The sequence below is a fragment of the Falco biarmicus genome, chromosome 12 (genome assembly GCF_023638135.1).
Source record: "Falco biarmicus isolate bFalBia1 chromosome 12, bFalBia1.pri, whole genome shotgun sequence".
Lineage (NCBI taxonomy): Eukaryota > Metazoa > Chordata > Aves > Falconiformes > Falconidae > Falco > Falco biarmicus.
Window position 1 is genome coordinate 3109712 of NC_079299.1, and position 26269 is coordinate 3135980.

Consider the following 26269-nt stretch of genomic DNA (forward strand, 5'->3'; position numbering starts at 1 on the left):
AGCCATCTAGAATTCAATCAGGTGAGACAATGTCACAGTGTGCATCCTGAGTGAATCATCTTTACCCAGCTTTTTTAATCAAAGAAATCTTGGCCTTATAACCAGGAAGAGTCATGCTGGATAGTCACATAGCTGTCTACAATTAAAATTTAGGCATATCAGTTGGTTTTTGTGAATTATGGTTGGAAAGCATGCCTGCCAGAGCACTTAATCTTTCAGGTGGATAACAGAAATAAAATCTCAAAGCCACAAAGTTGATTTAGAATATGAAAATATTTATTAACCTTCTTGGAAGTGCTTTTACTGAAGAAGTTCCTTGTGGTTCACCATATAGGTAAAAAAAAGCATAAATAAAGGATGAAAAATATGCACCGGGTACTCCTGAGAAGACCAGTGTGTGCTTTTTATGTTTTCCTTGGTGGGGGGGAGATTCCCAGATGAAGTATGTGCACACAGTTGTACCGAATTCAGTGGGGCTGCCCCGAGTCATTGGGGCCGGTCGTGTGACACAGCAGCTCTTTGAGAAGGAGTAGTTATTGAAAAATGTGTGTTCTTCACCGGGTAATAATAGGAAGTTCGTTACTTTTAATGTTGTTTCCATTATTTTCAGTGCTATGTATTAGGGGTTTGTTTTTTTTGTTTGTTTTTTTTTTTTTTTAATGTGGTTGTGAAGTTAACCTATGTGTCTACTGGTTTCATCATTATTAAACCTATGGGTTCTCCTTGAAACTATATCCGGATAAGTTCCACACCATTTCCCCCTAGCCCTTCCATTTATATTATATACTAGCAGAATTTAAGCTAATGTAATAGTGTCAAATTGAGATGCGTTTGACAATGCACTTTTCCTCTGATGAGGGATGGGATAATGTAATCAGCAATTTGTGTGTGTGTGTGACCTTCACAAATCAAATGGTTATTTCCTCGCTTTTCATTTGTATTTTGCTCCCAGTGGTGCAAGGCTGCTGCAGTTAGTATAAAACATAATTTATAGATAGAATCACATTATAATAGGGTGCAATATTCTCAAAAAAACCCATCCATACTGCATGGACTTTTTAATGAAATAATTCCAAGAAAAGTATAAGCTGGCCAAGACTAAATTTAAAGTTGCTAATACACAGAGGAGTTTCCACGATCACCATAGAGATGTCCTGGAGCAGCTGCTCATTAGTGAATGTGGAGGCAGCAATAAACCTTGTCTAGGATACACCACATGACAGCCATGGAATTACAGTAGAGAGATGCCATAGCAGTAACGATCCGACTGATGGCTGCAAGTCCTTCTACCAAATGCACCTGATTTACACCCACTGGTTGAATAAACATAGATTTTAATGCCTTCCCGACATATGCAGTTGTGAGCACTGTTTCATTTTGACATAACTGTATGGTTTTTGTGAGGTCCAGGGAGTGTTTGTTGATGAAAGGCATCCAGTGAGTAACAGCGGATGAATCTGATGAGGGAATGGTGATCTACATCCATGAGGCTCATTCCCATTGCCTTAATAGATTGCCTATGCCCACAAACTTCTTCTGAACATTTTAGCCTTTTCTTATAAATCGTATAGAATAATCCTGCCCATTCCCCCCCTTTAAAAAAAAAAAAAAAAAAACAAAACCAAACCAAAAACAAGCCCAAAACCAAAAAAATACCATACCCAACAGCAACAAAACCACATGATTCACATGTTTCAAGTAAAGGAAACCTTTTGGAAACAGGACGTTCTCTCACTTACTCAGTGAAACACCTGATAATGCCTCAATAAAAACAGCAGAAACATCCTATTGAAAAGCTAAACATAAGTGTTAAAAGTAACTGGCTGTCAAAGAATAGAAAGCATTAACTCACTGTTATATATTTTAGTTATTTTAAATTGAAGATAGAAACCCAGAGCAGAAACATGTAAGATCACACTACTTGTATTTGTTCCCTTGTTATCACTGGCATTCCTCATGTTTTTCCTGTAATTCTCAAATTTCTGTTTATTCACGAGAATAAGTGAAGGAGCCCAGGATGAAGAACTGTAATTTTAAAGGTCATAACAGGAAAAAAAGATACTTAAGACAGTCTGTATTCTTACAACATCACAGGAGTTGTGTTCTGAAGTCTTTTATTCTAAATTTACAGTTTCTTGGGAAGGCAGAAAAGGGAAAACTTCAGTAAAATTTTGCTTTTCAGAGAATGTTCCTGAAAGTTAGGAATAGAGTAAAAAGTACGTATGAAAAAAATGCGCATGTTTTTATATATACACGTATGTACTTTTTAATATTGACATGCATATAGAAGTTGACATAGCGCATTTGCCTGGAGAAGTTGTGGCACCAGCTTCTGCAGTTGTCCAGGGCAGCTGTGGATGCCCCACTGTTGGAAGTGTGCAAGGTCAGGTTGAATGGGCTTTGAGCAACCTGGGCTAGTGAAAGATGCCCTTGCCCATAGCAGGAGGGTTGGACTAGATGATCTTCAAATGTCCATTCCAACCCAAACCATCTTATAATTCTATTTTAGAAAGTGAATAGAAAAAAGAACCTCCTCTCAAAAGAAAATAGATCAGCTTCTGGCATAGTAAGCCGTGTCCATGCTAAACCAAACGAGGGAGGCATGGCATGGGGAAAGCAGCAGTTCACATCGCTGCAGAGCGAGCGTCTGCATCAAACCGCCGTGGAGTTTGGCACAGAAGCTGCTGATCCTGCTCTTTCTGGAGGCTATGGCACAGATTCTGCCCTGCGAGCCTGTTGTGTCTGGTGGTGCTGGTAGTGGGGATAACTGTCTGACAAACTTGAGCCTTGATTTTCTCAATTTGGGTAATACTTTGGTTTGATAATTAGCAATAGGATTCTTCTAGCTCCAGAAAATGTATTTCTGAGCAGTACCCGGGCTACTGCAGCCTATACTTACATTTCCACTGCAGATGCAGGACTCTGTTGGTTGGTGGGTTTTGAAGTCAAGGCAAGTATGCGCGTTGGAGCTCGTAGGATTGACTTTGGATTGGGACCTGACTTAGGAATGACTGCTTTTTACTCATCTGGCTCTTCTTATCTCTCAGGTTCTTTACTAATATGAACCAATACAATGGAAGAAAAAGGTATTGTTCATCTAAAATACTACTGCCTCCCAAAGCCTGTACGTTGAAGGAAATACTTAGGTTCACCGTTCCGCTAAGTTTTATGTAGAAGACATGGTTTTCTGGGGGATCTCACCTATGTCATTCAAGCACAGAAAACTATCATTAGAAAAAAATATTTGAAGTGATTTGCTAATTATTCCTCGTCTGATATTTTACTGACTGTATCAGCCTCATTTTATCTCATTGTTTTATTTTAAAAAGTCAAAAGTCTCCGCATGGACTGAGAATAGATACGGTCTGCAGATATGGCAAGTTTGGGGTTTGCATTGCCCAATTCTGAATTTCTGAAACCCCACTACAGATGGGGTCTCGCTAAATTTTAAGGTGCTTGCACGTTTCAGAACTAGGCTACTTTTCAGCACATCACTTTTGTCAAAGCCTTGGTGTTCCTTCAAGACATTGTCAACGTGTCCTATGAGAATGTACAAGCGGTGAATACCCTGGTCTGTTCTGTACCGTACATTTGAATCTCTGGAATGAATTTAAATGAAGCGAAGAAGAATGTGTTTTTTCTGATTAGGAAATAAGTTACAGCAGGTCTCTTAGTAGACAGCAGAAGCAAGTGTGCCTTAGACGGTGATTAAGGGTGGTGTTCTTCTTTAAATGACTAACCTGGAGTGAGAGGTTGGATGTCTTTTGAAAACTTAAAACTGTTTCACCTGAACATGTTTAACTAGTTAATAAGAAACATCAAAAAAGACAAAACCCTGAGGTCAATGATCATTTTTTGTAAAGCCATTCGATGATGTTTAAATTTGTTTTTTGGGTCTGTCTATAACATAAGTTTAATAACCTAGCTCAAATGCAGATTTCTAATTTTCAATTAACATAGGAATAATTTTGTTTGCTAAAATAAAATAAATGAATGAATGAAAAGTCTGAACCATGAAATGTTCTAGGTAGCACTTTTTAAAATTCCAAATTCAAAAAATCATGTGGCAACTGTATAGCTCAAGCTTTAAGTATTAACTTTTAACCTTTGACCTTACAGATTTTAACCAATGAAATGTCTCTTTAAACTTTAAAGGAAACAATGATAACGAGCGCCTGGCGATTGCTAGACAGCGAATTCCATATCGACTTGGTCGAGTAGTTGATGAATGGCTACTCGACAAAGGTAAAAAACATTGATTAAAACTTCAAATAAAAAAATAATTTGAACATAACCAAGTAGTACTTCATTGTAACACTAATAAACATAAAAAATAAATTTCAGTAAAACTAAATTAAAAACAAATTTAAAAAAGTAAAATATAGAGTAATATTTGCATACCTTGTATAATAATTTCTATACGTTTCTAGAGGTACCAGCTGTTTAATAATCTTACCCTGTTAACTTAAGGTTAAAGGGACTGTTAAATATAATCCACTAACTCAAATCTATGAAGGTACTCATAGCAAACATTAACCAAAAATTATAAATCATTCATAGATTATATTACACGTTCCAGCATCTAAATTATTAACTAAAATATATATGTAGTTATGATATCTTCATTACGGTCCTGAAAAAAAAAATTCGTTTAAACTGTAGGTATCTTAAATAGTGGGCAATATGAATTGCCAATCAAAATGAAGTCCCTTTAACGTTTGCAACCTTCTAAGGGGATTTTGGAACAAACACTAATTAAAACAGAACTTAAAGTTGTGTGCATGCTTTTTGTGAGCAGAAACCAATCTGCTAAAGTGACTATTCTGTTTACTAAGAGTGGTACTGTTGCTGAGGATATCTCTGTTTAATGGAAATGTGCCATGATTTCTCCATTGGTATGTGTGTCATTTCTGAAGCCGCTTTTACATCTAAAATCTTTTATTTTAATTGATAGCCTTGCTGAAAGCCAATCAGACATCTATTTTTGAATCTGCCTCTGATACTCAGCGTGAACCATGTGTTTCTTTTCAGTGTGTATGTTGAAGGAAAATAAACATTTTAATACAAAAAGGAAACATTTAATTAAAGACGGAAATATTTTATTCACTGATAGAGAGATAAGAGAGATTACTGCATAACATATTCGTTCAAATTCACTTGACCCAATGACTTGTTAGCTTATATGTAAACTCTCCCTGTGTGTATATACATATTCGTATATGTCTATACATACATAAACTCACATGTACATACTTAAAGCTATAGGCCCTGTGCTGTATTTCGTGGAAAAAAACCTTTGAGATGTTGGCAGACTTCAAGAAACAGTAATCTTAAGGAGTAGAAACCTGGCATTCTTGACACGCCAAAAAATGTTAACACTGTTTTCAGGTAAAAGGGAGAGGGGTATCATTTGTAGTACTAAATACATTTGTAAATATATTTGATTGGCCTTTTAGCAAAAAAAAAAAAAAAACAACAAACACCAAACACAAAAAACCAATCCCAAAACTTCGCAGACTAAGAAAAATGCAAATGCTCTCAAAATTTATGCATTTCATGGACACCTCATTAAAAAGCAATGAATTATGAGTCAAATCCTTTTCTTATAGTTTATTGCTCTCATTATTCACCCCATGACAATCTGTTATCACTCGTGTAGAGTACAGTGTTCACAGTCAACATTTTTGCATGTGTACAATATTATCTTCACAGGGCGTCAGCTCACAATCTTCAATAGCCAAGCAACCATAAAAATTGGAGGCAAGGAACGTGGCCACCCTTTCCAAGGCCAGCTCTCTGGTCTTTACTACAATGGCTTGAAAGTTCTGAATATGGCAGCAGAAAATGATGCCAACATCGTGATAGAAGGAAACGTGAGACTTGTTGGTGAAGTGCCTTCCTCTATGACAACTGAGTCCACAGCCACCGCGATGCAGTCTGAGATGTCCACGTCAGTCATGGAAACAACCACCACTCTGGCCACGAGCACCGCCAGAAGAGGAAAGACTCCGACAAAAGAACCTATTGGTCAGGTTAGTCGGCTTCCTCGCCTTTTGCAAATATTTTCCCGTCTTTGAGTGTGGCTTCCTATATCGCATTCACTCTGCAGATGAAATGGTTCCCGTTGGAGAACCGCATGACTTGCAGGTGAAAGTTCTGTGCCGTACGTGGCTGGTGGATGCAATGTTGATCAGCATGTGGAGGGGAAGGAAGAGCTCTGCTGTTCTCAATTAGGCAAACTTAGCCATTCAGATTTTTCTTGTGCTGAGGTGGATTGCCCCGTCACCCATCTTCATAGCAGTGTGATTTTGAAATACCCTTCCTTCCTTCGATGGCTGATATTGATTATTTTCAGCATAGGAACGCAGGATGTGTGGGATTAGAGAGAATGAAATGAAGTGATGGCTTTCTCCGTAAGATAGAGAACAGATACCGAGTTTGAAGAGGGAACAAGGAAAGGACTAGAAGGTGGAAGAGGTGGGAAAAGCAGGAACTGGCACTTTCTCTGGTCCCGTGATTATCTTCTCGGGCAGAATTCCTCATAAGAGGCAAGTGGCAGCAGGAGGAATTAAGAGCACTCTGGTCCCCGGGAGATCAGGCTCCCGGTCAGAGGCTGTTGTCGACTCTTGGTTGAGGTTATTTGTGTCTCATGAATTTAGTGATACGTTCAGTAGCTTTCAGGTTTTGTCGGGATCTCGGTATAATATGTGGGGGAATTTAATTATCAGGAAAAGGAAGGGGGGAAAAACAGGTGAGAGAATTAAGTACCTTCATCCTGTGGCTACTCTGAGTAACAGCATAAAGACTTTGTGCTTTAAAAACTTAAAATTTGCCAGGACATTCAGGTGGCAGGGAGGCAGTTCCTTTTATATTTATTCTGTCTTAAAAAAAACCAACCACCCGAAAAAAAACACCCACCCAACCACCAACAACAAAAAACAGATTGCCAAGAGCTTTTCCTCTGTTGACCAGGCTCACATGCTTGTGTGCCCTGAGATCCTGAGGTAGGAAAAGGAGAAAAGAAAGTGTCACGAGCCGTAGGGAGGAACAGGAGCACAACGTGATGAATGAGGTTAATTCTGTCAAGAATGGAGGCGAACAGGCTGATTAGGTGGGATGGCTGAGTTCAAGTTGCCTGTTTTCTCTGTGAAACCTCAACTCACGCTTGGAATTTGATCAGGGCATCAGACCTGACACTTCAGCTTCTCTGTCTGTAGTATTTTTATACACTTTCTACTCTGAACCTGAACATTTCATTTAAAGGTGAGCTTTTTTAAAAAAAGTATTTTTACTTGTATTTTCAAACACACACGGGTTTAATGCATTTTTCTTGTTTATGTAAAGTGCATGAAAATCCAAAGGGAAAGAAAAAGAAGGGAGGGGGGAGGGCAACTAAAACCCAACTATGGGTACGTGGAACCAGCCGCCTCCAAAAAAAGGCATCCATTGTAGACTGTAACTTGCAGATCTTTTAATGATCTTTGTAGTAAGCTAGAGTATTTTTATTAAATAGGCATTAAATTATTATTAATTTTGTGTAAGTAGTATCTCACACTTTATTGTCCAAGTAGTCTGATCTCAGTACTTGCAGCAATGCAATGTAAAACTTCATCAAATTTACTCAGAGGAAGTTCTGCATCTAAAAGTGCAGGACATCCTCACAGCGTGGAAGAATTTGGGCTAAATTAATGCTACTAAATTATAGTTAAACTGAGTTAAACTGTTCTAACGGTGGCCAGCATGCTTTTGGCCTCTGCCACTCTCTCAAGTAACTCCCAGGCACACTTTGGGAGGAAGAACATCGCACATCGCAGGGACCATTCCCAGTTGGCACCTTGCACGGTCTGCGGGCAGTGGGAGTTTACTGGGACGGTTGCTTTGCCAGCTGGTCTCAGTTTCCAGGAATATTCCCCAGTATGATTTAGACACTTATTTGGATGTTTAGCCACTAAGATTTTTCTTTTTGAGGTGTTCCAATGGCATATTTGGGGAAGAAAAAGGTTTCTTAAGCTAACAGCTGTGGAGAGGTGTAATTTTTTCTGAAGATGGAAACAAACACTTAGGCAAAACAACCTGCCAGAGATTTTCTGTGTCTAGACTCTGGCTCCTGAAATAAGGGGTCGCCCTTCCAGATTTTATCAGAGCATCTACACCGTGGGTTTAGAGCACCTCCCTGTCACTGGAGCAGAGTGACCTCGGTACAACTGTACCGTTCCCATATCCTCTTCTGGCTAAAGGGGCTACACCCCAGCCCTGTGAGCACTTGCTCTTTAATGTCCCACCATCACACGCCTCAGGCAGGCCCCAGGGGCATCCAGATGTGCACAGCATCTTGCCAAAGCATGTTCTGAGGGTGAAGGTTTGGATCAAGCTCTCACCTGTTAGCCCGGCCGGTGCTAATACTCGATGCAGCTCATTTGAAACTCGGTGTACGAGAGCCTGAAATCAATATTTCTGAGGAAAGCATTCAGCGTTGGTGTCGTTACAGCACATGGCACCCCGAGTATGTAACTGAGCCCTTCTGGCCATTAATAATACACAGCGGTTGACTTCAGCTATGTCTAAACATCCTGCCCGGTAGGATTTGTCTTGTCATTATGACTATATGCTTAATTAGTCAGGGACTGCACTGGAACGCAGTTTGCAATCAGGCCTGTGATTTGATTTAAAGAGATTGATAACATCCCGAAGTCAAAGGTGAAATCTGTCTGCAGGTTGCTGTTATTCATGCAACAGACTCAGACCTACGAAGCTACTGAATCAAATTAAGGACATAATATCTTCTTTTCATTAATACACATTTTCTTATTCTACTTGCATGCAGTAATTTCGATGCTGGTGACCCATAAGACTCCCACAGGTCTGTCCTTCAGGGTGCTAAGTAGTCACTTTCCATCTTGGTGTCACAGGGAGATGAAGGCACTCACTACCTCATGCAAAATCTACTGCTAATTTCTGCATTCCCTTTCATTTTTGCCCTTTACATTTTTTTCTTATTGTTATTTATATATAACCTCTGCAAGAGTGTCAACTACATTGACATACTGTAATGCACAAGAAGAAAAGTTATCTTCCTAGCATTAATTAGGTTACTGAAGAAAACATGTAGCTGAACAGCAATTGCTAATGAAAAAACCTTACATTACTGCAAACCAGTGCATGTCTGAAATAGAATAGAAGCAAATGATCTAATCAGTCGGAGATTGTTTGCTCCATTTGCAGAGGTATTGAATTCAATTAAAGAATACAATACTTAAAGAAGATCATTTCAGTCTCTATTTATAGGAAATGTTCTTTTTAAAAACCTACAATGTTAGTGCTTAAATTGATGGTGTATGTGCTTCTCAGCATATATCTAACTAATGCAATATATCATACAAGATAGACATGATACTTCCAGAAAGTATGTTGAGTACTGTGGTGCACGATTTTAGACAAATGAGGTCTTGGTGCTTCGTAAAAAAAAGGTGCTTTTTGTTAGTGACTCTGCTCTAACTGAAGGTTTTCCCTACTTGGAGGCTGTGTCATATTTTAACAATGGGTGTTTTGCTGATGACAGACATCTTAATTATTATACTTGGAGATGTAGATTTTTCAAAGGGGAGAAAGGTACTCGAAGCCTATTGAACGTCAATGGTAGGTGAATGCCTCATTTTCCTTAGTGCCTTAAAAATCCCACCCCCCACCACTCCACCCCTTTGATTATAAGGGCATCTAGAGCTGTCAGCCTTCATGCAAGGCACTGCGTAAACACATAGGAAGTGACAGCCCCTGCCTCAAATAGCTTACAGAATAAACAAAAGGTATCAGGTAAGGAGAAGGGGAAAAAAAAATAAAGAGGAAATTAGGAGGTGGGAGGAAGAGGGAAATAAAGAAAGCATTGCACTCAATGTTAACAAGCAACATGTGGATTTGCATCCATCATAGGAAGGATAATTTACTGCCTGGTTTTTGATCTATTTGCTCTTCAGATAGCACCCCCTGCACTGCAGCTGTCCCCTAGGGTCACCGTGTAGCTTACAGCAGACTCTGGAGTAGGCAGTTTAAGGACTGGGCTGCCCAGTTTGTCCCACTTGAGCAGCTGGTGCAAAATCACCATCAGCTGGGTGGTCGATGAGAGCTTTTATCTACTTTGCTTCCCACTTTGCTGTTGACACTTAGAGGAACCCAGGCCAGTGGCACAGGAGCTGAGGACTGCAGGAGAGCTCCTTGGCTGCCCCCACGCTGGACAGGAGGAGGCTCAAAGTTCTGCATACCTTTATGAGCTTGAAAAGAAATCCCCAACCTTAAGTTTTACAAGAACAGGACTTCTGTTAAGTGAAAATATGCAGCTATATGTTGCTTACTTCTTTTGGGGAGCCTTAAATATGCACTGGGGCTCAGAAATCATGAATTTGTTCCAAGAATATCATCCTCTTTTATTAAGTTATTCAGCAAAATAATAGTTACATTCTTTCTTCTTTCTCTCTTTTATTTTTGACGTTTTTTAAAAAAAGTCTCATTTGCAAGGTTTTCTAGTCAATCATGAGGGTAATAAACTTCTTTTAACATTGAAAATAAAGGAGATCCACACGTCGTGTAACTCCAGGAGCCAGAATGTTAAGCAAAGCATGAAGTACTGCAAGGCTTGCAATAAAAATTGCAAGAGCTAGCAGAAGTGGAAAGGCTTCAAAAGAACTTTGAGTAGGGGTTTTGCTTGAATTAGGATAGCAAAATCAGGCCTTTATATCTCTTTGGCATGGTTTTGTGGATCTGTATTAACTGGAAATCATAAATGAAGAGATAGTAAATCAAAAATAATATGCTCATTCCCCATCCATTTCTAAGGATTTGATTATGACAGCCCAGGCGCAGAGCAGCCTCCGCCCTCATGCGCTGGGAACCGTTTCTGAAAGTTGTGTGCAAAATAGCTTTTTTTTTTACTTTTCATAAAGGATCCTGGCAGTCCTCTTTGTTCTTATCAGAGTGGGCTCTTATCTATAACACTAAGCCGCTTAACCAGCAATTGCAATATACTGTGAGATGATTGCATGTTTTGGAACAATAGGCACTGATTTTTGGTCAAGCAGAATTAAATTGACTTCATATTAAATTGATGAGCTGAAATTTGGTCAGTGCCTTGGAGGGCATACATCAGGTGAAAGGTGTGTTGCTTTACATGAAGCAGCGGATTTAAATGGTATTCACAGCAGCAGGGACAATGACAGCCTTGGTTCATCTATACCTGCCAAATAAACCCAAACATTTGAAAAAGGTGTTTTCCATGGAAAGAGTTCAATTTTAAGAATGGTTGTTCAGTACATGACCTTTACACAGGATGGTAAATGTGAAAATAATTTATGGAGACACACTAATCATTAAATCAACGTCGCTGACAGGAGGAAGAGTGTTTTCCACCCATCCCGGTTTGAGATTAGCCACTGTATGGTTTGCAATGCCTGTTCTTATAGTCAGGGCTCATGTTCTTTCCATGCCTTTGCGCTGCTGCCACTTCTTCCTCTGCACTGTCACACCAGCCAGTCTGTAGTTCATCGGCCCCAGCAGGCAAGGCTCTTCCTCCGGGGTCTGGTAAATCACAAGGATTTGACTCAACAGATGCTCACTAGTGTAAAGTGAATCCTGCAGCTTCCAGCGCCACCGCGCTCGGTGCCCATACACACTCACTGGGTGACAGGACCTGGGGAATTCAAGTGTTAAGGACAAATCTCATTTGCGGTAGGATGTCAACGCCAATGTAATTGTGGAAGTGCTTGTGTTTTAATTGCAGGTAGATGAAAAAATAGCTAGGTGCATGAAACCTATGCCCTTGTTTTGCCCTTTTTGTTTATTTGTCTGTTTAAAATATCATACCATGCATTTTTAGTTTCTTCTAGTGATTTTTAAAATTCAGTTAATTCTTTTAAAACAGAATTATTTTCTTTTCTTTTAAATTTTCTTTTAAAACATAATTGTTAGTTAATACCAATGCTCAAGTAGAATCTCAGAAAAATTGAAATAGGATACAGTGAACACTAAAATTCTCTACCTATGTTTTAGTATTTTCTACCTGATCCCACCTGACTTTCCCATTCTTCTGCAAAGAATTTGCATATTGAATACAGGTTCTTCTACTGGAGCACTGAAGTGATACAAATACAGGGGCTGTAGACAAGCAGCGTTCTGCACTTTTGTGTGTTGGGTTGGCTCATTGGTTTGTTGCTTCCAAGTATGACTTATGTGATTGCATGGTTGTCTGTCTGTCCCTCTTAATAAATACTGAATCCCTTAAACAATTCAAATATCTCTTTGGCATAAAGATTTCGAGGACATTAAGCTGCCAGAGAAGTTAAATTGCGTGAGTTCTGCTGCCCATCCTGATCTGCTGTGTATCGCAGAGCCATGTTTTCCTCTGGTTTGTGTTTAAAAAGCAAGGACTAAAAAGAAAATCAAAGGGAATGTGTGCTTAGGGTAAGGTTTTTAAAAGTTCCCTCAAATTCATCAGTGTTTCTATATTACTTCAATGTTTTTGAAAATCTTATCCTAAGGCATTTATCTCTAGAGATACTCTAACAGAGTGGCCTTAATGTGTACGTCAGCTACTTAAGACATACACGCTTTTGTGCATGTAGCCTTGCTATTGAACTCCTAAATAATAGCGATCGTCAATAGCTTTGTAGTTTACAGAGAATTTTGCCTCTGAAACCAGGGCTTTGCATCAAGCTTAGAGGATAAGACTCGCTGTGAGTCGTTCTTAGCATTTGTTAGAGGACGGGTTTATCCAGGTTTGTAGCACTCTGGGCCACCGAAGGCAAATCTTCACCAGCTGCTTGGGAAAGTCCAGGTGGAAAAATGCCTGGACGTGACCAGCAGTGATGCTCCGTGTCTCCTGCACTGTACAATCCAGAGAAAACCGACTTCTGCCTGGGCTGCTTTCTCTTTAGCTCTGCTGCAGATCAGCTTCAGGAGGCACCATCCTGGTGGGGTGGGGTTCCAGCCCCTCAAAAAAGGAAGCCAAACCACGCAGTTTCCAGCCAGCCAGCGGGATATGGCTAAAACCTGGAGCACTGCTTTGAAAATACCCCCTGCAGTGTGTATGCACAGGGAAAGGTAAAAAGTGTTTGTAAATTAAATTACAACATGGTTAGTATCCAAAGAACGTCAAGACGCTTGTCTAAATTGTTGATTAATTGGTTGCAAACCAGAATTTGTTCTTAAGTTCAATTTGGGAAAAAAGGATCTGAGGCCTCTTGCAGCTTCGATTTTGTCATTCTTTCATGTTCAAATGACCAAGCTCGTTTATTACAAAGTTAACTTTATTGGGGGTGAGTGGGGGGTGTGTGTGTAACCCAGATTGGTGTTATCTAGTCTCAAATCCTGACTCATTACAATTTTCAATATGGTGAAGTAAAGCAAACATAATATTGATACCAGTGGTTTTTCCATAGCACGCTGCTTTTCTTTTTTTCCTGATACATTGCTCATGTCCCGTTAGCACCATAGTATTACTAAAACAACCTTTTGCGTGATACAGGACACGGTACTTACGGTTGCTAAGCAAAGTCACACCCAGACTGAGCCAGTGATTTTTGTTGGAGAAATCTTTCCCTAGTGCTCATGGGCTCCTTCTTCCAACCGCTTTGGCAGGAGGGGTCCCCTCGCACGCAGCGGTGCTTAGTTCTGCCGGGTGCTCTGCGTCCGCCCGCCGCTCCCCTTGGCGCCCCTCAGCACGCTAAACAGACATCGCTGCCCCCGGGTTGTACGGAACGAGGATCGTCTTGCCCAGGTGGAACAAGAAGCTGTTGCAGAGCAGGTGACCCATAACCGTATGGTCACGGGGCTGTGAGGTGCTTTTCGGCGTTTGGGCTGGCTCAGCAGGCCTGGGGGTTACAGAGGGCACTGGTCTGGTGTGGGCTTGCAGGATAGGAACCCTCGCACCGTATCCGAGAGCCGCTGTTCTCCTGGGAAGGGAAAGCGATGGTCTTCCAGCACCCTTACTGCTTGCCGGAGCTGCGGGAAGCCTGAAGATCTCCTTCACCGTTTCCTTTGGTGAATTTCCAACTGAAGTGCTGTGTGTTTTACATACTCGGCTCACGCCATTTCCTTTCAGAAAGCACAAAATAACACATTCTATGCCTTCACTTTAGTGTACAATTCCTATGTAATTGCTTGTCGATTCCTATGATTATGTGCAAGAGGGGAGAGGAAAGCAGTTTGACTTGGGGTGCAGCTCTCCTCTCTGATGCACATCACAGCAAAGCACCAGCCCTGCTGCCGCAGCGAGCAGCAACTGCAGTAGTTTTCGTGCAGTATGTGCCTGAGAGCCGCTAAGGTTAATTACTACAGGTTGTAGTGTTCGGTGTGCTTTTACATATGGCTGGCAAAGACCCGTCTACCACAGTATGTGGTCTGACGTTTCGTTGAACCTCAGGTGTGTATCAGAACGTTTCAAAATGTAGGTGATACAGCCGTAGCATATACTGGAGGTTTCCTCTAAACTTGGCAGTGACAGTAGTGTGCAAAACCTTGCTGCTCACTTACTGTTATTAAGAGCAAAGCTCCACTCACAGGCACGCCAGTTTCATAGACTGCACATCACCTTCCATAATGAAATAATTCTTGGGATTATGTTCAGTTAATAAGTTAGTATGGAAGGTTTATTCAAAACACATTTGCCTTTCCTTTTTTTTTCCTTTTCTCTGGGTAGTACCAAAATCTGATGTCTGTCTTGAATAAATCAATACTTTTTTATAATTTGTTTAATTTAATCCGTTAGCTAAAGTTGTCTTTAAGTATTTGGCTCCATTTGGTAGTCTGCAATTGATCTGAATTGATCTGGTGCTTACGTTTTGTTTCGATACAGACATTGCTTCAGACTTAGATACTTTCTAATAGTTATGTCTCCAAGCTCTTTACCTAGGAGACTTGCAATTCTGTTACAATTAATTTTGAATGCAGGCAGTGTATTATTTCTTTGCATACTTTTCCTTTATTTTAACTGCTCTGTGTTGAAATGTCCCTCTTTTGCAGTTGTGTTTTGTGAGCATATATATAAGTATATACACACACAAACTTATAAAAGCCAGATGAAGTTTTTAGATTGGGATTTTTTTAGTTCAGAAGTGGACAGTGACAGTGAAGTGACTTCAGGAAGAAAACGATGAGACTTGCCAGTTTCTCCCAAGGGCAGAGACATCTTTGTTGATGAAGAGGAGAACTGAAGTTATCCCGTGGATCTAACTATACCCCCTTGCTCCTAGAAGTGCATGGAAACATGGACTGAGAAATAGGAACCATTTCCTTAAAATCCACTCTGGAGGATAAGACAATATACTGACCAATTAAACAAAAATCAGAGGCCAGGGTTTGTGTCAAGACCTGGGGGAAATGATACCATCTTCCTCCAGTTCATCTCCATTAATAAATAACGGAGTGCCTCCTGCTGTGAGGTGGCGATGGGATGAGGATGAAATCCATTAACGGCTTTGATGTGTTCGGATAGATTGTTAAGGATTATGTCTGTCTCTAGAAACACAGAAGTACCAGGTTTTAGGGGAATGTGTAGCAGGTAAATCAGAAGCGGTTCTGGAAAGAGAAGAGCTGATGTGGGAGGAAGCCCGTGCAAAGAGATGGCGTGGAGCTGCATACCCTCAGGTCCGGGAAGGAAAAAGGCTCGCACGGGGAACAAAACACGCGGGGGTATAATGTACTGTATTATTTTGCGACAGCCTTGAATCTAGCCACGTACTAAATGTCTGGGATTTTGTGGGTGGATACTTCAAGAAGAAGGACTGAAGAGGTTGACAGGGTTTTTGAAATGCTCATCAGCTCGCACAAGGTTTTGCTCAGCCCCCAGCATAACACTATAAATATAGAGAACACATTGATTCTGACATTTTCATGCTTAAAAAAAAAAAAAAAAAAGATGAGGTCAGAATCGGTAGCCTTAGACATACCTTAAATGACACTTGCATATTATTTTCAGGTTTTCAAAGCAGGGCATTAGTACCCATGCTGAGCAGATGCTGTGATAAAGCCAGGAACAGCACGAGTGAGATTCTGATGTCCATGTAGCCATAGGTGTCTCCACTGACCTGTAGATCCCAGAGTTGATCATTTGCTTTTCCTATCAGGATTCTCTCATGACTTTCTCAAGTGTGTTGGTGTTAATAAGCATAAAGTCCTAAGAAAATACTCCCCCTTCTTTCTTTCTATCTCTGGTCATATTTTGGGAAAACAAGTGTAGATCCAGCCTTCACGTTTCATGAGGCCACGACTGCACTGACATTGTCAGGAGGTTTACTGAATCCTTCGGGGGGATCCATCTAGACCAAATGTGTTCAGTAAAGCTGATAATTCCTTACATTAATACTAAGACTTAGTTGTTTAATTCCAGGCTCTCAGAGGCATAGATATGACAGTCTGAATACATTTTCTCTAGGTGTGATGGACTTCCTAATTAACTGATTTAATCCATGGAGAAGCATTATCAATACCTTCGTATATCATGCCATAGTGTAGGATAGCAGTAGTAGCTAGATGTGTGTTGCCTCCTAAAAATTACAAATATTTGCTTATGTATTTGAGTGTATAAACATATTTCTTTAGTTACACTTTTATAGTGATCTCCAGTTGCAGCTCCGATAACGTGAACATTTAAAATATTTCCCTGATATTGTCATTAACATTAACATATCCTCTCCCTGAGGTAGGTGCTGGGTGGCTTGAATCACTGTGTACAGGAATAGTGTAAAAAACTTCTTTTCTAGAGTAATCCAAACAGCCATATTACAATTAAATGAGACATAAAGGCAGTTGTCACGTTTTTCCGTATGAAATGGCGATCATGGTTAAAATCATACACACAAGTGGCAGGGTCAGGTTGTGATTATTGTTTTCTTCAATGAAATGATTGCTGGAAGAATCATTTGGTATGACCCAAAACAGGTTTTCCATTTTTATCAGCAACATAACAAGAACAAAAGAAAATATTTTGTTCAAAGCTATTTCTGTTTCTTTCTCTTTTTTTATTCTTTATTGTTAAGTTCAGGCAAATTTGGGAAAAAAAAGATTCAAAATGAAATTTCAAACCAGATCTGTGTTTAAAAAAATGTTTTCAAAGTATTGTATTAATCTAATTAGACATAAATCTGACATAAATTAGACATAAATAGACATAAACGGCTGAGATCAGCCCAGTGTTTTCAATTTGCAAATCAGTTGTGGCAGTGCCTCCTCTGTAATTCTAACTGACCTTGGCATTTAAACTTTTGCAGTAGTTTTTCTAGTGCTATCAGTCCCCACAGAAATAGAGGCCATTCTCTATTTTTTCAGTGTTATACAGGTAAGTCTTTAGAGGTAAGCCTCTAAAGAACATCCTACAATGTGGAGCAAAAGACTTAATTTAATATCTTCATCGATTACAAGTAGCTATCAGCTTGCTTACTCTGTAAATATATTAAAGTGCTTTGTTTTTCCATAAGAGGGAGTTAACAGATGTCTGACATGTTAATTCCACCATATGGCAGTTTCATTTTCTTCCTAGTGCAATATTAAAATGATAATGACGAGAACTGAGTAACGTGGTTAATCTTAGTAGGCGTAAGTTTCACCAACGTTTAAGAAGCAACAAGGGGTGATTATGACTTGGTATTGAACATCGGGAGAGGTGTATTGTGGTTTTCCCTCTTCAGTCCTGGGTTGGTGGTGAAAGGAGCTAGGTCACCCAACAAGACCTCACCACCTCCAAACTGCAGGATGCTGGTGGTGGTGAGGACAATAGCCCTGTTTCAGGGATGCTGGTGAAGCTCAGGGGGTAAATGTCTTCTGGTAACAGTGAACAGGAGAGCTAATGTCATGCGTACGTGGTTTTTTCACATTATTTTCACATATTCTATTCATCAACAGTTACTCTCAACATCAAAGCATAGTATTTATCTTATGTAAAGTTTATCCCTCTTTGTTGGTAATATATGAAAAGTCTTGGATCTGTCAGATGGGAAGTCTGAGCCGTGACTTGTTGAAGATTAGGAGGGTATTCTAGGAAGGTATTAGCTTCTGCTTGCTGTATCCCTGTGCTCTGCCCAAGGCGTCCTCTATTAACCATCACAAGGAAAGATTACCAGGCTAGGTGAACCTGTAGACTAACCGAGTACGGCCATTTTGATAACACGGTTATTATTTATTTAGGGGGGGGGGGGGTGGGGTGGGTATTGTATTTTTATATATATATAAATATATAATATTTATTATGATAACATGGTTATTATTTATATGAAAAAATGGCTGCTTCTTTTGTTTTCTGCTTTTCTGAATATAGATGCTCGTATTTCAATTCATGGTTGGGGTTTAAGGAGTTTCCCCAGAATTATTTTCAGACGTTGCTCATGCTGATCGGCTATCTAGCAAAACAAACCAAAAGGCAGGTTTTCCTTTTCGCAAGGCAAGTTCATCAGTAAGAAGCTGTACCCGTATGACCTAGGTAGATGGGGCCAAGATAAAAAAAATACATATATTGAGAAACATTGAAGAAACTGCATTCAGGCATTTCACTGATGTACCGAGGAGGGTCTGTATGCCCACAGAAGAAAATAAGAAGTTAGAGTAAAGCTCTGTTGGCATCCCCTCACCTCCTCCTTGGTCAAAGAAGAGAAAAATTCAGTGGCATGGGTGAAAGTCACAGTGTGAGCGTGATTTTGTTTACAAATTCTAACAGTAAGATAGAGCTGTAGTGCTGCATTGTCCGAGTATTCGCTGTAATAGTTGAAAATGCCATATTTTCTTTCAGTAGTGTAAAAGGAAATTCTATAAAATCTATTGCTGATGAATAAGGCATATAAGATTTTTTTTCAGATGATACATGTGGGCCTGAGTACACGGAAGAATTCTAATTCAAGATAGCATTGAAATGTATGTGTTTTCTCTAAACATATGCTTAAGTAAATGCTAGAATTGGAAGGGATTTCAACATGTGATCTTCAATTTTTTCCTTGAATGGGCAATGAAATTAGAAATAATGCTGCCCGTCTGGTGCCATCTTAGCCCAGGACTAAACTAATGGTAGAACCTGACTCGGTTCTCATTTGTTCTCTACACAAGGAGGAGTTCTCTTTTCTTCCATTTTTCTAATTAAGGTGTGACACAAGGTGTGATTCTGATATCTGAGCCACTATTTTGTAACAAGCAGTTGAAAGGATTGAATTGTTTTATTTCTGTCCAGGTTAGGTGCCTGTGAATTATATTCTACAAAACCTCACCCACAGGCGGTAGGGCATGAAAAGTGCAATCTGATTTGCTCATTTCAAATAGCTCATTAATCATTAATGCCAACATTCTCTTAATTATGGATCTTTGTGACCAGCAGAGCATTTACTGGTGATCTGCAGAGGAGATGGCTCATTACTTTATGGGCTCTCACGTTTTTTCCACTTGCTGTACCACAGTGCTGGTGGTTAAAAGTACACGTTAATGAGGGATTGTTTTCCTACGTACTCTGCTGCCATCTTTGCCACAAGAGGCCCTGGGTAGCTTCCCGTGGGAGACAAGTGATCTGCCAGATATGGAATAGAAGGTATTTAAGGGCTGCAAGGCCATTCTTTATAAAGATGATGTTCTGGACAATGAGCATGTTTTGAGAAGTTGGTTAGGATAAATCAGTCTTCTTAGAATATCCCATAGCTCTAACAGTCCAAGTGAAGCGGAGAAGTTAGGGTGTGCTAGCACATAAGGCCTGAATACACCCAACTGTGGAGAAAAGTAAACCTCAGATCTGCCCGTCTTATGTGATATGTTGGTAAAAAATAAATTCTGGTATAACTTTTCCCAGCACAAACTTTCATGAGTCTCTCCAAGAGTTTTGAGGAAGAGCTGGGATAAATGTGGCTGATTCTGCTACTTGGACGAGTCCTTTCTGCCAAGGCAGGCAGCAGAGCTCTCCTTCAATGCTAAAGCAGTGGGGGTTTCACTTGCACTCTGGGGACTGGAGCGAAGACCCCCGCTGAAGGCACGCGGGGTGACAAGCAGACATGGCGCAGCATAACTTGCAGCTGCTGTTGACCAAGAGAAAAGGATAACTCGCAGGCTGGAGAGGATGAACTTCTGTGGCAAATTCCCTGGGCTGTGCTGGCAAGTTTCTTAGTACTTTCAGAGCTCCCACCTTTTTGTTTCTTTGAGAGGAGGTGTTTTTTGAAGAACAAAAAAAAACCAGTAGTACAACTGAAAGTGGCCAAAGAGCTGATTCTTAAAATTTAATTTCAATTACGCATGAATATGCTGTGAGAGGTGGATCAGAAATGTGTATTATCCTGCAGCCAAAATGGACAGAAAGGGTAGCAAATCCTTGACTTTGGCTAAATAAACAAAACTGTTGAATAACTTCATACACTGAGCCAAATTCTCGGTCGCCGTGATGCAACTCTGTTGACTTCAGCTATGGGCACTGGTGTAGCCGAGACAAGAATGTAAATGACAAAATTGTTTCTACGTCCTCCCTCGGAGGCAGCCTGTGTTTTGAAGAGACACTCATCACCCTATTTCTTCATCTCTAAATCTGCAACAAGCCAAATGGTAAGTTTGAAGCATCAAAGAGGTAGTTAAAAGTTAAGGGTGACAGCACCAAAGATTAGGGGAACTGTTGTGACTGGAAGAGCAAGAAAAGCTTTAAACAAAGGTACGTGTGCAGATTTAACGTAACGCTGCCACCACTGCCCCCACCAAGACAGCTCGATCTGTGTAGGAAAAATGAAAGCAGGTGCTATCGAGCTGGGAATGGCAACTGAACACCGTGCGAGGTGGCAACCAGCCTCCGGGGTGTGCAGCCAGCCCCCTTAACTGCAAACTCTGTGCTATGGCATATGCAAACGATCAGAGGTCTGCGTCCAAAGTGAACGTCCATTTAAACAAGACACATTAAGAGCAATAGATTTGTACTGGGATAAGGCTCTCTGTCCCCCAAATACTATCCTGTCGTGCCAGGCAATGCGTTTAATTTGCTGACCAGTTTTTAGATGGATGTTGTCAGTACGTGAACGTTGCCTGGAGGCGTGTGGGACTCTGCACAGAGGCGCCTGGTGCCACCGTGGATGTCCTGGCTTGCTTGAAGCTCGCACAGGGCTCGCGGATGTGGCACAGGGCTAGCAGGAACCCTGTGCCCTGCTTGGGGGGTGGGTGAAGGGTGTCACAGGTGGGCACGCTGCCGCGGAGCTGTGCCCTAACCATTAAAGGAGCTTTTGTGGAAACAAAAAGGATCCTCCCTCCAAATCTTCTAATTTTTTTTTCCCATCAAAATGCCGCACTCCTAACAAAGTAATGGCAATAATACTAATATATGACTTTTAACACATCCTCTCCCAGCAGTGTGCCTCGTTGGCTTTTGCTGAGGAGATGGGATGGCTCTGTGTGTTCTGCAGAGACACAGAAGCCAAAGTGACTTGTTCACCACCAGCAAGGAGCAGAGACGGGGCACAGGAGGGCTCAGCTCTCCTCAGGTCACCTTCGTAGTTGACACACAAAGCTGCATTTGACACAGGCCAGTTTCACCGTATAAAACAAGTCAGTAAATGGTTACAGATTTACAGCACACACAGCCCTGAGCTGCCTTAAATAGGTGTGTAATTTTATTTATTTTTTTATTAAATCGTATAGCTGAACATAAACTCTTTCAGGTTAAGTTGCAGTCCTAATTTTCAATCAAGTTTTTTTCTTCTCCCACGACGGGGAGGGGGGAGGTAATTGTATTTTGTATGGTGACAGGGGATTTGTGCTGGCTTCAACCAGCTGCTGAAATCAGTGATAACAGTCACCGCGCCCCCCCTCCCCCCCCTCAGATAAAGAGCTGCCGCTGAGTCTATTCCTCAAGCTTAAGCCAAATTGCTTTGAAGGCCTGTGAAATTCAATTTGCAAGAGAATGGAGGATCCTCTCCATGTAATTTCAAAACGTGGAAAATAGTAATTGCTTTTACTTCATTCAGAGCATCCGTGTAGGTAAGCCGCAGCATCCTTTGGCCGCTGCCAGAGCTGGGGAGAGGACGGACCCGCCGCTGGCTGCCAGCGATGCTGGACCCCCCGTCTTTCTGCCGCAGCCATTGCCTTCAGCCTCCTTGTGCCGGCTTAAGGCAGCGCTTTGCATCGCGCCAAATTACGTGAAAAAGGGTCTCATTATGATAACTCTCTCTTTAATTGACTGCATTTATATGTGTCTCTTCAGCATGGAAGATAATCCTGTATATGCATAGCCAGGCTTGATCTCAGATTTGTAAGGTGTTTAGATTTGTTCCGTTCAGCAGAGAACATAAGTATTAGTGGATTTTTTACAAGTCTCCTGTTAGGAGCCATCCTTGATCCTGTGGCTGGCTTGTCTGCTGGTAATCTTTTTCCATGCTTGAAGAACTGACAAAAGCATCTGGGCCTCCCTGGCAGTAATTAGGGCGAGCTAACTGCCTGCTGTGCGGGAGAGTAGCTCTGAGATTTGAGGAAATGCAAGTGCAAAATGCAAACTGGCTGGCACGCCAGTGCCTTGTTTCCTTTACACAAAGGAACCCCTGCCTTCAGTTGCATTTGACTGAGACCACGATCTTCTTTTTGTTTCTGTTTTTGGGTTTTTTTGTGTGTTTGTGTTTGTTTTTTTTTTAACTCAGAAGTTCTACCAAACTCCAGTGTTATTTTAAGAACTCCAAGCTCAGAGTAAGGTGGTTTTGTTATGGGGTTTTTTTGTTTTGGGGTTTTTTTTTCCCTCTGTTGCACAGCTGTATATCTAGAATTGTCTTCACAAATTAATCAAAAGCCTTCACTTTTCAAACACTGGAGGTTAAAAACCTAATGGAGGAACATTCCTCTCTCCAAAAACCTTATAAAGACTTACTACAGCAATTCCTTAGTCAATCTTTTGATGTCAAATCATTGGGTACTAAATATTTACGAAGCTTTCTCCAAAGAGAAACTTAAACATACATGAACCTGTAGGTGGGAAAAAAGAGAACCTCAGGCTGCAATCTAGAAATTTTGTGTCCAGGAAGCCTGCCTCCCTTAAAGAGATTCCACAAGACCATGAGAGAAGGGGCTGCTTATAACATGCATGTTACTAACACTGGCTGTAACCTCTGTGCGCCTGGGTTTGCACAGCCTTCCTTATCACAGCATGGTTTGCAAGCGGAGGGCGTGAGTGGTGTCTTGTAGAAGACATCCCCAGCAAAAAAGATGTGGGGAGCAGCAGCTGGTCCTGGCAATTTATCCACTTGGGTTAAGAATTGTTATTTTTTAATTTTTTTCCTGTGGGAAGAGAATAATGGGTGCCATTCATGAACAAAATCCTGCCTGGCCCCTGTGTAGCTAGAGGTAAATGAGGGCAAAGTAATCTGTTCCTTTCCTCTAGTGGACTTTTGCAGAGGCTGGATGCAGTTTGTGATCTTTTCTTTGAAAATTGAATGGTGCATGAAGATGTCCTGAGATCCTGCTTTGTCTACAAGACTCTCTGTGACAGATGTTTGTCACTCTTGACGTCCCTTTCTTTGACATTCTTTTCAAGGGCTCCGTTCTACTAAAATCTGAAGCAGTCTCTTGTGATTTAAATGGTCAGAAATACTGATCTGGCATTACGAAAGAACAGATTTTGTTTTCTGTAAATTACCTGAAGACTTTTCATTAAATCTTCATCTTATTCCATGTCCTCCTGATTATCACATCCCCTCCTTGCATTACTTCTTACATTGTAGCATCATCGTGCCACAGTATTTTGTCTGTGAGAAGAAAAGTAGCATCCCCTCCCTCATCATAAGAGGACAGTATTGGTGCTGCAGCAGAGACTGGCTGGCAGCAGGTGCTTTTAAGTCCTGCAGTTATTTTTTTTCTTTCTTCAGAGGTAATTATCAACAAATCTTGATATTTTTTTAAAAATGTATTATTTTTTCTTAAGATCATAAATGCATTTGCCACCGCGCCACACCTTTGCTGTCACTTACGCTCCGTTCCACCACGTTATGCCCTGAATCTGTTTTGTGATATATGACACAATTATATCTCAGGGAAATTTGCTCTTCCCTTCTTATGTTGTATGATTAATTTATATGCAGTCAGTGCATGCTTGGAATGAAACAAGTGTTTCATGTTTCTGCATTTCTTCACATTTTTGTACTCGGTGTTTTTTTGAGAGGGAGGTTTCCGCAAAGCTGTTTTGGCATTTATTTTCATTGAGAAGTTTAGCTAAATAATTGAAACAGCCAAAAAATGGCTTAAAAAAAGGGGCAAAATGTATTTTCTTGTGTTGCTTCATGAACAGCTGAGTTTGAATACAGATGCAGAGACTAAAGTAAATTAGATTATCTCAGTTCAGTATTCCACACCACAGTTCCAATCCCCATCGTTGTCCCAATCCCCATATCTATGAGATGGGAAGATTAAGTAATAATGAAGACGTGTCACTGCACCTGCTTTCACTGTATCAAGCTACATACAGTAAATCCACCCATAGTTTCATTTTCCCCCCTCTGGCATCATCTGTTGTTCACGTTCCCAGCCAAGGGTCTGATCTAGCTCTCCAAAGACTCTAAAACCACATTTCTAATCATTGCCTGTTCAGATTTGCCTACAGATTTTGAAAACAAGCCTCTTTCCAAGGTCTGCCTGCATAAAGTAAGCTGTAAATGTTGGAGCCGATGTGGGCTTCGTTTGTTAGAAGACCGTTTAAGCAGAACACTGGTGTTCAATGGTGAACATCTGGCACACGAGGTGATCTAGCGGCTCCAGCCTTGCGACTGGCACAGGCATGTTTTCAAAGGGCGTTACGAAGAAGGTAAGAGTTCACCAAAATAAGGTTTTCAGGCCTTTTGTGTGTAGCTTCGGAGTCGCCGGGACCCTCCCCAGGACAGCAGGGGCAGCTTGCATCCTGCCCGGTGCACACGGTGGTGGTGCCTTTGCTGAGCCGCACGGCAGCTGGCTCGGCGGGCACGGCTTTGGGTTCCTCGGTCACTGCTCCAGATAATACAGATGGGGTGGACGTATGGTGGGTGATGTTGATAACAGAGGAAATGAACCTGTGAAAGGGCTGTGAGTCCAGAAATAGGGATCAAGTGCGGAGCCGTTACATTGCTGGGCTCCTTGAATAAACTGCAGCCGTGTCAAAGCCGTGGTTTGTCTTGGCATGGACATGGCCTTTGACTTTCAGTCTCTTTCTCTATTGCAACTTAATTGTTTTTCTCTTATAATATTATTATTATTATTATATTATTATATATTATTCTTCCTCCTCTGTCAATCAGCATTGTTTCTGTGAGATTTTTGCTTTTTTTTTTTTTCTTTTTTTTCTGCTCCACTAGTACACGCTGTGATGATGTTCCCCTTTACTATCCTCCAGCTCTTTTTTCTTTTTTTTTTTAATGTCAGATGGCCCCTCACTGTTAAGGTCGTGTGCCATCAGCCTCACTGGAGAGTCCCGAGTTCCATGGCAGCCATATAATTGACTGGGTAGCATCTCACTGAAAGGTCACAGCGTGCTTTGGAGGCTGTTTTTCCCTTGTCTTGGTAGCGTTTTGGCTAGGTAATTATGTTCCATGCGATTCCAGCCTCTTGGTTCACATTTACAGTTTTTCTTGTTCAGTAAATGGAAAATACAATTCATATTAATCAGGATTTATTGTACTCAACAGCTGTTGTTATGATGCATCAAGAATGGCCTATCAGGATTGATATGTTTACACTGAACCACAGCATCTGGAATTGCTCCATGTACTCCCGTCCTTATCTGCCCTGGTCTGAAGCCCTTGGCTTTGGGGAAACCAAACGACAAAGGGTTAGGCAGTGGGAGGGAAGAATCCCACAGACCCCATAGCTCTTCCTGGCTTCTGCTGATGTTTTTACTAATACAAGGAGAGTTCCGCAGATGAAAAGCAGGGCAGGATGTGTTTGGAGTTTAAAATTCTGTTTGAGTGCTGAAAACAACTCTTGTTCCCTGTTGTCCTGCAGTGGCCCAGACCCAAAGCTGTCATTCAGCCTGGTGCTGACTCCTGCGGTTGCAGCAGCAAGGATGTTCCCTGTTGTTTCCACAAAAGGACCAAAACATCAGCCCTTCTCCACCCATCAGCAGTCCAGGCATTGATTTACTCCTGGTTCTTCATCTACAGCAAGTCCCTATCTTGTTAGGTGATGCAACCAAAACATAAATAATATGAGAAGTACTTCAAGATAAATGCTATTAAAAACTAGGTGCAATCCTTGTAGCATTGCCATAATGATTTTATTTTTTTTAAATCTTGCAACTTAAAGTTCACACCGTCAGGTTTTACTTTGCAGACCAGAGCGCTAG

At 41.0% G+C, this 26269-nt stretch overlaps 1 protein-coding gene across 24 annotated transcripts in view; it reads left to right on the forward strand.

The window, feature by feature from the left end:
* The window catches only part of NRXN1 (neurexin 1), a 730473-nt gene that overhangs the window by 624969 nt on the left and 79235 nt on the right, over positions 1-26269 (forward strand). For 12 of the 24 annotated variants that reach the window (XM_056356934.1, XM_056356933.1, XM_056356932.1 and 9 more), the window contains 2 exons: positions 4156-4245; positions 5713-6032. In XM_056356934.1, the coding sequence (XP_056212909.1) occupies positions 4156-4245; positions 5713-6032 (410 nt within the window). The remainder of the gene's footprint in view (positions 1-4155; positions 4246-5712; positions 6033-26269) is intronic. The other 12 variants (XM_056356941.1, XM_056356942.1, XM_056356944.1 and 9 more) reach the window with 1 other exon arrangement.